This window comes from Loxodonta africana, chromosome 5, assembly GCF_030014295.1.
Source record: "Loxodonta africana isolate mLoxAfr1 chromosome 5, mLoxAfr1.hap2, whole genome shotgun sequence".
In the NCBI taxonomy this organism is placed as follows: domain Eukaryota; kingdom Metazoa; phylum Chordata; class Mammalia; order Proboscidea; family Elephantidae; genus Loxodonta; species Loxodonta africana.
This window is the reverse complement of record NC_087346.1, coordinates 48,006,919-48,022,305: the sequence shown is the minus strand read 5'-3', so window position 1 is coordinate 48,022,305 and position 15,387 is coordinate 48,006,919. Positions and strand designations below refer to the sequence as shown.

General features: G+C 36.8%; 1 protein-coding gene across 1 annotated transcript in view; it reads right to left on the bottom strand.

The window, feature by feature from the left end:
* SLC39A8 (solute carrier family 39 member 8) overlaps nucleotides 1-15,387 on the bottom strand; it is an 83,127-nt gene that overhangs the window by 29,503 nt on the left and 38,237 nt on the right. Inside the window, exons 3-5 of the mRNA XM_064285497.1 lie at nucleotides 7,897-8,066; nucleotides 5,097-5,219; nucleotides 4,207-4,374 (exon numbers count right to left, since the gene is read on the bottom strand). Coding sequence (XP_064141567.1) covers nucleotides 4,207-4,374; nucleotides 5,097-5,219; nucleotides 7,897-8,066 — 461 coding nt within the window. The remainder of the gene's footprint in view (nucleotides 1-4,206; nucleotides 4,375-5,096; nucleotides 5,220-7,896; nucleotides 8,067-15,387) is intronic.

Genomic DNA, 15,387 nt, shown 5'->3' with positions numbered 1-15,387 from the left:
TTCTACTCTGTACTATACGGTTACTATAAGTCGGAATCGACTTGATGGCAACAGTTTGGTTTTTGGTTTTTTGTTGAAGGAGTACAATATATTTAAAATATGTGGGATTATCAGGGGGACCCAAGCACTTCAAAACTGTTATCTTTATATTTGTAGAGTTATCACTTCATATCAGTTATTAACAAAGCAATTCTCCTAAACTTCGTTTTGCAGCTAAATTCCACTTCATTGCATTTCAGTTTTAAATGGTAAAATCCACGAGTCGACCTCTCGAAATGGCTGATTGTAATTTTTCTTTTACTAGAAAAATAGGCGGATCATATCACTTTACATTTATTGGGATCTAAAAAAAAAAAAAAATTTTTTTTTTTTTTGATTCTTAATTGGAAGAACAAGAGATTTCATTTAGAAAGAAAGAGACAGCTAATGGACTGTTGAAGGAATGAGCTAGATGGTCCCTCTAGTGGTCTTGAAGAGCTAACACACATCCCAAAGGACCTAACATTTTTAAGGAATCAGTACCTAATATAGTCCTTTTTTAATGCTGTGGGTGGAAACCCTGGTGGCATAGTGGTTAAGTGCTATGGCTGCTAACCAAAGGGCTGGCAGTTCGAATCCACCAGGCGCTCCTTGGAAACTCTATGGGGCAGTTCTACTCTGTCCTATAGGGTCGCTAGGAGTTGGAATCGACTCAACAGCACTGGGTTAATGCTGTGGGCATCAGGGGTGGGGTGGGGGGGGGGATCTGCCAGTTTCATAGATACTGAAATTACCCCTCCACGTGTCTAAACAGAAAAGAGAGAGAAAAGAACAAGGCAATTGTCACAGGGTATAATACATTATGTAAAACATTACCTAGTGGCAATAACCAGAGAAATGGAATCCTGGGCTCTCCCTTCCCTTCCTCCATATGTCTTCTTACTTCCCCTTTACTACCCTACCTTTCCTCCAAAACATGGGCACAGACACACAAACACACACTCACACACCACACGAACTGTTGAGCCTAACATTTATTGGGTCTGGAGCAAGAGTCTTTCATCATTTGTCTAAATATTTGGAAGTTATAATAAAGTTAATAAACTTACATAAAACACCTGCTGTTCTCCTACTGTGACAAATATGCCTTCATGACATTTTTTTTAAATGTACATAAAGCTATGATTTTTAGATAACTGAATATAGACAAAATACAAAGATTATTAAATTTAATTATTGTATATCTGAATACTCTATGATGGGGGTAGAATTGTCCATATATATAACAAAATGTTATAACATAAAATAAAGACATTCCTAAGTTATACATTTTAATTATTCTATAACATTTATTTTGTTCTGCCATTTCACTAAATCAAGAATTATACTGTTATAATCTAGATTATAATTGTAATGGTAGATTATAATGGTAATGCCAAATTAGACTACTTTTCTTAGCTCCTAATTTTTAGATAGTTTTGTATTATTTTCAATTTGTAGAAATTACACTCTGTTGAGGCAGTAGCAACTGGAATTGCCAATAAAATTCTTAAAGCAATCCCTGGGTTCAGCAATGAACCATGAATTTTACATACCATGTTCTATCACTGTAATGTCACTTTGAGGTTAAATTATTATCATATGAAATATTAGAAAATATTTTTTATTACTAAAATCACTGTCACTTATATTGCAATATCCACTTTCTTTTAAAACAATATCTAGACCTTACAGTATTTCTTGCAGCCCTGGGGGTTCAGTGGTTAAGAACTCAGCTGCTAACCAAAAGGTTGGCAGTTTGAATCCACCAGTCACTCCTTGAAAACCATACGGCGCAGTTCTACTCTGTACTATAAGATCGCTATGAGTTGGAATCAACTCGATGACAATGGGTTAGGATTTGAGTTTTACAGTATTTCTTAAATTACACCTCTTTTAATTTTTTTATTTAAAAAAAAACTGAATAGCACTGTTGCTCAATCTGTTTGAATCTTTCTTCATTTGAGATTATATCTTTAATGAAAATGGAAAGAAAAGAGTCTCCATGAGAAACTAGTTTCAGGGCTATATGGCTCATCTCAAAGCCTGTTGCGTGGTTGTCATTTTACCATTCCCCTTCCCTGATTTCTTCAGCTGGACCTCTTATTCCTAGAAGCACACGCCCAGAACCCTAGCTTCATTCCACCTTCTCACTAGATTGGTAGTTTACCTAGATTTACAATTCCACGATTGTTTCCATTTAGAAGATTGAAGGAATTGTGCCACTGGTCTCCAGTGTCAATGTTGGGAAGTCCAATATCATTTGCTTCCAGTTCCTTGGTATGTGACCTGTCTTATCATTCTCAAAACATTTAGAATATTCTTCGCCCAGACATTTGCATGGGTGGCTCTTTCTCATCACTCAATTCTCTGCTGACCTCTTGGAAGACTTTTGTTACCAAACAATCAAAAAAAAGCCCCCACAAGTCATTCTCACATCGCCCTGTTTTATTTTCATCAAAGTATTTATTGCTCCCTGATAGCTTCTTGTTTTACTCTTTTCTACAGTCTGTTTCTTCTGAATAAACTGTAATCTCCATATTAATGTTTCCTTCTCAATCTCCAGTGCCAAGGACGATGCCTGGCATATAGCAGTTACTCAATAAATATTTATTGAATAAATTAATGAAAGCCTGTACTCTAGCATTACTGCCAGAAGTAGAGTAAGAATGGACTCTTGACTGATATTTCTAAATTATGTATAAGAGCATCATGTGTAGGATTTCGTCTTTGTCAGGATGCTTAGCTTTACTGTAAACATGTCTTCTAGCCCTAGCACATCCAGTATCTGAAGAATTATTCATCAGTGTTTAAACCAGTAACACAGTTGACTGACACTTCCTGAATCACCCGTCAGCTAATTCAACCATAATTTTGCTATGATCCAGTATTTACCAAAATCTTGCATAACGCAACTAGAATTTTGATAGTGTAAGGATGGTTTTTAACTATCATTCTCTAGGTTCTCACTGCTATGTCCCTGCATTAAATTATATCATCAGAAAGCAATGTCTTTGGCCAAATTATCTTCCTTCTTATAAAAATAAATATTTATCATGTTAAGAGTTAATGCCGCCATCTTGTTTCTAATAGAGCAGTGACACGTGGAAAGCTGTACCAAAGCGTGTAAGAGCATAGGCTATAGCTTCAGATGACCTCAGTATGAATACAAGCTTCACCACTTATGAACTATGTGTCCTTGGATTTGCTGCTTAACCGCTACATGCCATAATCTCCTAATTATAACAGTCCAACGATTCTAACAGTAGTGTCCCCAATTTATTATGAGGATCAATGAGGTAGTTCATGTAAAGTAGTAGGCAAAGTCTTTATACATAATGAGTATTTTAAAAACCTTAGCTGAAATTATTATAAGAAATTATCTATTTAAACATTTCTATACCCTTTGCAAAATCTTAGCTGAAAGCACTATTCATTACATTACATAAAATAAATTCCTTAATTAGGTGAGAATTATATGATCGATCACGTTTTCTTTCCAGAGGGAAATCCAGGTCATGGTCTTTTACCATAGTAACTTCTATTCTGCTTTTTTGTTTTTTTTTTTTTAAGATAGCTTCCTTTTCCTTTTTGAGTTTATTTTAATTTTCCTCTTTCATATTGTGTTTAACTTCATAACTTATGGTTCTGCCATTTACTAGCATAGAGACCTTGTAGAAGTTATATAAAATTTAAAGTTTCACTTTCTTCATCTGTTAAATGGGCATTGTTTTGGGCACCAAAGACAATGTCATACCAGTATCTCTTTTTTAATAACCACTCCTCTACTCCATCCATACTCCACTGGGAGCCATATAAGAGGCCCAATTTTCCAAGCACTTATTATTTGTCTGGAAGTGGACATCTAATTCAAGATGGGCCAGTAAGACACTTCTGAGGAATTTCAGATTTAGTACTGAGAGAACTGCCTTCCGGTGGCTGAAATTATAAGACTTAAATCTCAGGAGTTGCTAGTGGCAATGTTTTCCACTTATGGAATGAGTCAGTCCACAGCGAAAGAAAAGAATGATACTAAGACCCAGCTTTACATTCCATTTATTCCACATATCCAGGAATAAGCCTGATACATACTTAAATGTACAAAATATTGGCTTGTCCTCATTTATGGAAGTTGATACATAGTATAAAGTAGGTAGCGTAATAAAGAAAAAAATGGAATCAGCATACCTGTAGAGATACGACATCGACATTATCAAAATGGATGTGTCCATTAGGTTCTGTGACAGCAGGATTTGCATAGCACGTAACACCATTGATGGCAGGTAACGTTTTGGGTTGATGGGTTTTTTCCTGAGGAGGGCCAAAGTCATCACTTGCAAAGTGGGTATGATTATTCTACAAGCAGGGGAAAAAAAAGCAGAAGTTATAGAAAGATTTAAAAAATTAAAAAAGATGGCTTCCACAGACAAGAAAATAGAGTTTACTCCTTTTTGTTTGTGAGAGGAAATTTTTATGCCTATTCTATATGTGGTAGCCCTGGTGGTGCAGTGGTTAAAGCAATCGACTGCTATGTGAAAAGTCGGTGGTTCGAAACCACCAATGGCTCCGTAGGAGAAAGAAGTGTCATTCTACTTCCATAAAGATTTACAACCTTGGGAACCCTATCGGGTCGCTATGAGTCGGAATCAACTCAACGGCAGTGGATTAAAAAAAAGACAACAATTGGGAGTGGTTTATTCTATATGTATTCAATGTGATCTTTTTAGATTTATAAATTTCTCTTCCTTTCAATATTCTTTCATTTTCATTTATTAGCTTCTGCTGATTCTTTTTTCATGTTAGGCAGATATACTTTCTTATTTTGATGAGCATGAACGGAATATAAATTATGCACATCTGTAATTTGGCATTAAATTGTTAGTACTTGTTTAAATTCTACACTAAGAATCAAGTATTTCTCTTATACTTGTCAATACGTTGACTCTTTTCTTTCTCCTCACATTCACAAATCTAATAACTAGACCTTTCACACAATCCTAAGAATAAATTCCATGCCTTTATTTGACTATATAAAGTAACTTTTGTTAGTAAAATATCAAACGTATTAGTCTATTTACTTGACCATATGTCTTCAATAACATCTTAAGCATTCTTTCAACAAAGAAAAATATGTAAAATCCACCAAACACAGCAGCTGCTTTCTCAACATAGTTGTCAACTTTGGGATCGAATCCAAATGCCTGAGGAAGGAAAAAAAAAAGGTAATTCAGGTAAAATCAAATAATTTAACTTGATTTCTGGAAAATAATACCATATTTTCTCAGCACATATTTTCACCAAAGTTCTAAGCCTATCTTCACATCCAGATAATATTGAGAGTTTACCTGCCAAAATCACAAAACAAAAACTCTGAAATATGAGTAGCAAAACTGCAAGGAATAGCATACAGACCTTATAAACAGAGAAAGTCCCATAAAGAAAGACACCAAAGGACCTTATAGTTGCCTAGCGATAGCACCTACAGAAATTTTTGCCTTGAAAAGCAAACTATTAGCAGTAAATAAACAGCACTGATTCCTATCTTCAGAAGATGGGATTAAGTCTAGGTAATGAAGATAAATGAGATGTTGATGACCCAGTTTCTCTAAAAGTAATATATTTGCCCATCATACCCAGAGTCAAATTTTTAAAGTAAATATGGTAGGCCACTTGGATAACTGTTTCCCTAAGACAGATCCTCTTATACCTAGTGGGTCCCATGAAGTCATAAAGAAATAAATAAATCAAGGACTGGAACCAAGAATAAAAAAGATGATTTAAGATGGATATCTCACACACACACACACACACACACTCACTCACTCACACACAGTAAGAATGAACTAATCCATTGTTTAAAGGACCAAAGGGCAAGAGTTAGAGTTTGAGCTTATAGAGTCAAGATCCTCCTAACAGACAAGCAACATAAATTTAATGTAAATAAATAAAACAGGAAGAGAGCGTAATGCACAAAAGCCGCAGCTTCCACCCATCCCACCCATCGCACGTCTCCCCTCAGGCCAGCAGTCTGGTACACAGGATGCCTGGGTCCTTGTTCTACATTTGCTTCTGCTAAGACCTCACAGCCAGATCTTCATCTGAGTGACCTCTCAGTCCCCATTTACACAGCACAAAAATGGTGTAAAAATACCTACTGCATATATTTAATACAGCTGTTATGAAAAAAAAGAAATAACAAAAAGGAAAGAAAATTGCCAAAAAACAAGGAAAAAAAAGAACTCTGCATGGAAATTTGAGAATTATTGCAAGAGTTCTTTAGTGCTTATGTAATTCTCTGATCACTTCCATAATTCCTTAATGATCATAGAAAGGCAAAAGAACATTCAACCATAAATGTTTTTGAAGGGGTTTCTTATTTTCCTGGTAGACGTCTGCAGCAAAATAACAAACCTCAAAATCACAGATGTGGAATGTCCAGTACACATGCAATATCAGTTTAATTTAATTTGACCCACAAGACACATGTGAGATATCAATATAATTAAAACCAAAAAAAAACAAACCCAGCGCCGATCGAGTCGATTCCGACTCACAGCGAACCTACAGGACAGAGTAGAACTGCCCCATAGAGTTTCCAAGGAGCACCTGGCGGATTCAAACTGCCGACCCTTTGGTTAGCAACTGTAGCACTTAACCACTACGCCACCAGGGTTTCCAGAAATATAATTACACATATAAAATTATATATTATACATTATATTTAATATAATTAAAGCACATATAATTTTACATATGTAATTATATTAAAAACTTTATATATAATATATGTAATATGTATTTTTATATCAGAAAATTTGCATTATAATCCCAGCTTTGCTACTAGCTGATTATATGACTATAATCGAGTCATTTAACGCCCCTGGACTTCAATTTTTTTTTCATCTCTAGAATTAAGAGTTTGAAGTAGATGTTCTCCTAGTCTTTTCTGCATCAAATAATAATAATAAGGGCCAGGCCCAAGAAAATGTGCACCCACTTTTGTACATATCTGTGAAAACTGAAATAGGCTTTAATTAAAATTTTGAGATGAAGTTGGTATTCTCATTTGGAAATACCACTTTCTCTTTGTTCAGGGCTTGTCCCTCCATCTCTATGTATGCATGGGCATGGAGAGATACAGTCCATGGTACAGATATTCCTCTAGTTTCCCTTGATGGCTCCCTCTTAATAACATCTCTTTCTCTTTCTCCTCCTCATCAACTTCCCCTCCCTTTTCAACTCATTTATTCTCCCTCCTCTCTGTTCCTGAAATTGAAGTCCACAATATAGACTTTGAATAAAACACACATATTTGTGGATAAATCGAGTAGTGTACTGTAGTCAATGTCAGATCAATAATGCTTCATATCAAAAGAAAAATAAGTTGCTGTTTATTTATTGGCCCTAAATTAATTTTCCCACAGTCAAAAAGGAAAAGAAAAGGCTTGTGAATTGTGCTTTATCATCCAGTCTTCTACAGCTGTAGTAAATATATGAGGGAATTTTATGGTGTATCGTCAGTAAATTTGACATTGTGTCCTCCTTAGAAAATAAATAATGAAACGGTGTGTAGAAAAACTAAATTTGCCAAATGCAAGGCAGAATGAAGTTTTAAAGCCCTCCAAAGTGTCCCAAAGACGTCTGAGCACGTACTGGTGGCTGGCCTTCCAGAATGTTAATTTTGTCTCCAACACTGACATCCACTGCAGCTGGGGACAAGCTTTTACATTTGCTGTGATTCAGCGTTCTCTTATTCAAAACACTATAAACCAGATCATAAAATGCTGTGAGAATTATGGAGGCTAAAAATGTACAAAGCCCTAAAACTTAAAAAAAAAAAAAAAATTGTTCACAGAAACAAATAGCCCATATCCTTACCTCTGGAATAAGTTGAAAAATTGCATTTGAAAACAGGGTCCCAATAGCCAGCCCCACAAAATAGGTCAAAACCTTAGGAAAATAAGGTTTCTTTATCAATGGAGTCAAGACCAATCCAAGAAGAGACGCCAGATTAATAATCGTCACTGACAGGAATCCATACCCCCAAACTGTGGGTGGGAGAAAGAAGAGAATAGACATTAATCAGCACAAATGAGCCAAATGAAGTCTTATCGTACAGTAACCTTGAAACAAATTTCTTCTTTAAAAACTTGAAACAGATTTCTTCCTTAAAACAAAATCTTCTCTACAAAAATCATAAAATGAAGAACATAAATATTGCATAATAAAAATTAAAAGTAAACTACCTATGCTTCAGTAAGTCCTAACTGTGGAATCAAAGAATATTGTAGCTAGAAGAGAATTTGAAGAACATCAAGACCACAGGTTTCGAACTACATTCAGCTGCCTAGTTTCATCTTGGCCCAGGGCCTAGTATAAAATTCAGTCTCCCAGAGGCATATACAGGCAGTGTGAGTTTCAGGAGAAGGTATGGAATGATGAGTAGAGGGTAGGGGTGGAGACGGGTGGGAATGCATTATCTGCAAGATGACTGTAGCTGCTGACACTAAACTTATAATCCTCTGCAGGTGCCTGTGTAGAGCACCTCCTGGGGAGGGACAGCACCTTAGCCCCCAGCTGGGGCCTCCTGGGACCTGGAGTCAGCCCAGTGCATGAGCACTCAGGAAGTGAGCACATGCGGCCGGGAGGGAGCAGCTGTGTAAGACATAAATACGCTGTGCAAAGGAGACCCTGGTGCAGAGAAATCTTTCATCTCCAGGGCCTGGCACCCAAAAGGTGCTCTATAAATAGTGCTTTGAATTAAATTAATTAATGCTATCAAAAGCTTCACAGCAAGTGTCATGTGTGACCTGTTGCTTTGGGCTTCAGTTGCCCCATCACGCAAACACACACACACACACACACACACCATTTGCCATCAATTTGATTCTGACTCATGGCAACTCCATGTTTGTCAGAGTAGAACCATGCTCCACAGCCTTTTTAATGGCTGATTTTTCAGAAATAGGTTGCCAGGCCTTTCTTCTGAGGCACTCTGGGTAGACTTGAGCTTCCAACCTTTCAGTTAGCTGCTGAGTGCATTAACCGTTTGCTCCACCCTCATCAGAAAAGAGTGGCTGATATAAGGATAAACTGGAAATTCAAGTGAAACCTACTGTGTGACTCTAAGACAACAGTCTATGGCAGTGCAGGCGGAGATACAATGTGGCCTCTGGGATCGTGCAACATGTGACCTTCCCTATGGCCCCATACGCTGTGCACCAAGTACAATATGAAAGATTAGAAAGCTGCCTCTGCACTGCCACTTTTTTAAAATGCCCTGAAAACATTCTTAAAAGTAGAGCCATTTTTCTTATTGACACCAACAGTGGAATATGCTAGTGATGCCTAACACAGTGAGTGTTTGCCATGTGCCAGGCACTGTGCTAAGTGATTGACAGGTATTAACTCATTTCATCCTCACAAAACCCTATAAGGTAAGAACTATTATCACTTCCTTCATACAGTTGAGGAAATCAAAGTATATGGAGTTCAAATAAGGTCACGCAGATAGAAAGTAGACTTCAAACCCAGGCCGTCTGGCTCCAGTATCCATATTTTTTAGCAGTATACGTTATTACTTTCTGTGGAAGTAATCTAATTGCTAAAAAGCACAAGGGATTCAACAAAACTGTGAACATTTCATCCTGAATTATACCTCAGGCATACAAGTTTAGCCACGCTATTCTTGTCTAGGATACCCTGGTGGCATAGTGGTTAAAAGCTATGGCTGCTAACCAAAAGGTCAGCAGTTCAAATCTACCAGGTGCTCCTTGGAAGTCCTATGTGGCAATTCTACTCTGTCCTTATAGGGTTGCTATGAGTTGGAATCAACTCAACGGCAATGGGTTTGGTTTGGTTTCTGGTATTCCTGTCTAAAAGAGTCTATCTACAAATAAACAATGTTAGCAAATGTCCATGCAGTCCACGATTACTGACAAGGAGTTTATAACCCTTTGCTTGGAGATCTGGGACAAACACACGCATCCACACACACACACACACTCACACACACACACCCCAAAACAAAGTAGCATATGTTTAGCACCAAATGAAGGGCACAGATAATAAATGTTACTATGTGACCACAAAGGAGCCCTGGTGGCACAGTGGTTAAGTGCTCAGCTGCTAAGCAAAAGGTTGGTAGTTCAAACCCACCAGCCACTTCACAGGAGTCCGTTTCCGTAAATATTTACAGCCTCAGACACCCTATGGGGCACTTTTTATTCTGCCTTATAGGGTCACTATGAGTAGAAATTGACTCATCGGCAATGGGTTGGTTTTCTGAGTTTATGTAACCACAAGAGTCATCTCAACACTGACCATGACTTTCTCTTCTCCAGACACGTTGCTATCAATTCCAAACTCTTGACCATGTCCTACAAAGTCATCCTTCAGTCCACCTCATCCCTATTTTTTATAATCTTTTCATCTAAAACAAGGCTACCTATTCCCCTCTTTCTAATTAGAAAGTGTTTTCAACCCCACATCTTCCTCCACTGTATGTCTACATGTGGTTTCTCTTAACACAAACACTAGCCAACATTCATTCAACAAATATTTATAATCTCTTTAGGTAGACAAGAGGTATACATATGAAAAACTAAAAAAAAAGCAATTTTTAGTACCAAATAGAAGTAAAGCCATATACATATATTAAATATATCAGCTTCTCCTGAGAAATCCTGCTCCACTTACCCTCATTCATTATCTCCACAGATAGCAGAAACATCAGGGTCAATTTCAATTTCCCACTCTGCCCCAGTCAATTCCTATAGACAGTTGGTGACCAATCCTTATAGTTCTGCCTCAGGGATATTTCTTTCCTCCAGCGTCTCTACCCTCATTGCCTCTGCCTTGAGTTCAGGCCCTCATCGTCTCTTACTCCTTCATCTGATTTATTGACAGCTTTCAATTTTGTCTTCCTCCTCCTAGCTGACATGACCACCAGGCATATCATACTAAACACAAATTTGATCATCTCATGCTCCCATCTGAAGCTGCCCTTCATAAACTGACTCCCACATAACCTCTCTGGCTTTACTTGCCCTGCCCCCTCCAAACATGGCCTTTATCCAGACACAGTGTTTTCCAAATAGCATTAACTTCGCATTATGGTTCCCTCTCTGGAAATACCTTTCCATCTCCGTTGCTAAAGGAACTCACATATGGCTCTCCACGCCAACTCAAAGACCTTCTCTATGAAGTTTTCCTGACTCATCAAGAGTCCCACAGCTTCTTGTTAGAAGCTAATCTGTCCACTGACCATTTCTTGTGTGATACAGTAATTTTATCACTTACATGCTTGTCTACATCATATAGATTGTGAGATTCTCAAGGAAAGGGGCTATCTTTTATTCATACATGATTCCTGGCGAATTGCCCAGCAAATAAGACATTCTTCGCTGAATGAGTTAATAAAAGCCGTATTTCAAGGTGCACCTCAGAACTCTGTCAAGGAAAATACCAATTCATGTACTAGTCTGATCTTTCTAAACTTCCTTGCTCTTTTACACATCTATCAGAACCACCGGGAACTGTTGGGGAGTGTAAATGATCACACTCTAGCCATACTGCATAGTTTTCCCTTCTTGTATTGTTATTATTCAGAAAAAGGTCCATTCATCAAAAATGAACTGATATAAAAAAATTCCTTGGATCTCTCTATATACACATGAGACTCCTTCTAATAATCTGAGCCTTTCTCTTTGCTTCTAACTGCATCTATAAGATCTTAATAAATTTCCCAGGAATAATATCAGTAACAAGAGCTAACATTTCTTGACTGTCCATTGTGTGTTAAGTTTCTTCTAAGAACTTTACCTATTTTAATTCATTCAATTCTCGTAACAGCCCTATAAAGTGGGTCCTATTATTATCCTCACTTTACAGATAAGGAAATATGATCCTGGTCTTTTCTGCAAATGACCCAGATCTAAATATCTAAGCTTCAATTTCTACCTGGCCCCATTCATACAGAGCAGCTGTTCAAAATGGCGGTTAACAGTGTGAGCTCTGGAATCAAATGATTTGGGTTCAAATTTAACTCTTATATTCACTGGCATTTTAGATTTGTTGCTTGAATTCACTAAGCTTCAGTTTTCTTACGTCAATAACGCTAGTTTCAATTTCATAGAGTTTTTACAAGATTAGAACAAAACTAGTTAGTGCAGTCCTTGAAATATAGTAAACCTTCAATAAATTTAGTTTAAAAATATATCCAATGGAATATTACTCAAACATAAAGAGAAATGATACATGCTACAACACGGATGGAACCTTGAAAACATTACGCTGAGTGAAATAAGTCAATCACAAAAGGACAAATATTGTATGATATCACTAATATAAAGTACATAGAGTAGATAAATACACAGAAATCAGAGTTTAATAGTGGTTAGCGGGGCAGTAGGGAGGGGAAATGAGGGGGATTCCTGTTTAAAGCCTTAAGATTTTGTTTATGGAGATGAAAATTTTGGCAAAAGACACTGATGGTGATTCCACATGACTGATGTAATTGATCTCACTGAATTGTACATGCAAAAAATATTGAACTGGCAAATGAGGTGTTACCTATATTTTCACAACAATTTTAAAACATAAATGGGTAGGAAGAATTTCAAAAGAAATGGAGATACACAGTGAGAAAAATTAATGTTGTTTATTATTTCCAAAAAAATTAATTAGTTTAAGTGGACCACAATATAAATTTAGTTCATTTAGTTGTCATACAGTGTCAAGAACAACAAACTAACAGTCAGGAGACTTGGGCTCTAGTCCCACCTCCAGTATTTTACCTACCAGCAGCCAGTTTACTTCTCTGGAGCTTACATTTACATCATTGGTTGTATTAGGGAGTTGGAAAATATGATCTCCAAGGATGCATCAAATAAAAGTCTATAGTATTTTTATATGTTACTTGAATTAAATAGTCTCCTGTGACCTCACAAAAAAAAAAAATCGAGGCAATTTCAGCCCATTAAATTAAGCCTAAAATGTAATTAGTTTACCTCCTAGAGAACTTAACTTACCATCAATTTATTACACTCATCAATATGACTTTAAAAACATCTGAAAGGCAACTTCACAAAATTTAAGGTCCCTGAGAAATAAGGCTGTTCTACCTGCCCACTGAAACAGTTCAAGGGAAGCATGCTCATAAAATCCTTGTATCATGACTCCTTTCAACTGCTTTTATTTTGGTTTTCCATCCCCTTGCATGGGCTCAAAATTAACTCTACATTAAATGAACAAAAAACAGATATACCCAAATCCAGTACATTTAATTATTTTCAAATCATATCCTTGTTGGGGAAAAAATAGGCTTTCACAAGGACTAGAGCATGATGTAAACCTATAAACACATTTGTCATAAGAAGCGCAAAGATGTATTCTGTCTGCTCTGTACCAGGCACTGTTCTAGGCACCTGAACATATGAACTCATTTGATAATCCCAACAATTCTGTAAGTAAGGTAGTATTATTATGTAATTGAAACACAGAGACATCAAATAAATCTCCTGAGATCACCCAGGTCCACTAAAATAAAACAATAAAAGCTGAAAGACACTATATGGGCCCCACAGAGTTTCCAAGAAGCAGCTGGTGGATTTTTGAACTGCCGACCTTTTGGTTAGCAGCCAAGCTCTTAACCACTGCGCCATCAGGGCTCCATGAGCAAATCTGAGATATTAAATTAGTAATACTAACTACTACTTTCCCTAATTATATTGAAACTTCCTATACCTTCCCCCCCCCACCCCTTCATACCCCACTTCAGCCCATTTCAATTCCTCAGATAATATGTACTTTAAGTCATTTCTCTTTATCAGGTCTTCTGTCCAAATATTTGGTACCTTTCTGATGTTTAACATAGCGTTGTTGACTTTCCCATTTTATGACTTTGCAGTATTGATCCTAGAATTCTCTCTCATTTCCTGCTTACCACTTCCCTGTTTCTACCTCCTGAGTCCCACCTAGTTCCTGAGAGTAAATTGAGCAAGTAGGGTTAAAAACACTTTTGAATATTAATAATTAACCTGCACAGAGTGGATATGCTTTTCCTTAAGCCCCATCTCCTGCACCCAGAATTATGCACGTTAGATATATTTTATTTATTTACAGACACATATATAGCACTAACAATGTCTTCAGTGCATTACAACCTTATGTTTGTTGTTGTTAGTTGCTGTCAAGTCAGCTCCAACTCACGGCAACATTATGTTTAACAAAATGAAACACTGCCCAGTCCTGTGCCATCTTCACAATTGTTGGTATGTTTGAGTCCATTGTTGCAGGTATTGCGTCAACCTTATGAGAAACCTATGTGTCAATTTTGGGAGAAAGGTACTATTATTATCCCCATTTTAGATGAGAGAACTGAGGCAGAAGAGCTCAAATCACATGCCCAACATAGCAAGGAAATGACAGAGCTGGATTTGAGCCCAGGTGGGTTGACTTCGGAGTCTGTGCTTTTCCTATGCTCTACTATTAGCAGTTGCTGAGTTTAGTTTTGAATGTAAAATGTATGACAGTTAAACAGAGTTGTAGAAATACCAACATATTCTCATTTAGAACACACTGTAAAAAATATTTTATTGAACAATTAGCTTGGAAATTATTGTCATTCACAAAAACTGTTAATTATATTTATCAGATTTGTGCTTGGTGCTTTTCATTCTTTGTGTATATAAATATAGAATATGAAAGAGAACATGGATTCTGAAGTTAAGACTGTCTGCTTTTGAGCCTGGCTCTACCACCCACAAGTTGTATAACTTTGGCCAAATGACATTAACCTCTCTGTACCTTGGTTTCCCCAGCTATAAAATGGGGATAATAATGCTTAGCTCACAGAGTTGTATGAAGATTAAATTAGTTAATACATGTAAAGTATTTGGAACAGTGCTTAGTACATAATAAGTACTACATAAGAGTTGACTATTATCATTGTTGTTTTTCCTGTTATATAGAGAGAAACCTAAGTACTCATACATACACAAAGGAATCCAAAAGGAAGTACAATAGCCATTTCATTTCTTGGCCCCCCCCTTTTCTTCTCTATCCATACTCTCTTCATATTCTCTATCTATACTCAGAATCGACTCGACAGCAATGATTTTTTTTTTATACTTGCATTAGGTGAATTTGCTCAGACCTCCAGTTTTCAATACCATCTCTACTACGACAAATCTCCAGCCTTGCTCTCTCCCTTGAGCTCCATATGTGTACATGCCACAGCCCACTGGACATCTGCACTTCAGTGTCTATGTCAATAGCTGACCATGTCAAAAATTATGCTCTTTTTTATTTTTAGTTTTTTTTTACAATAAGCATTTGTTTTCTCACGGTTTTTGGTTTTTTTTAATC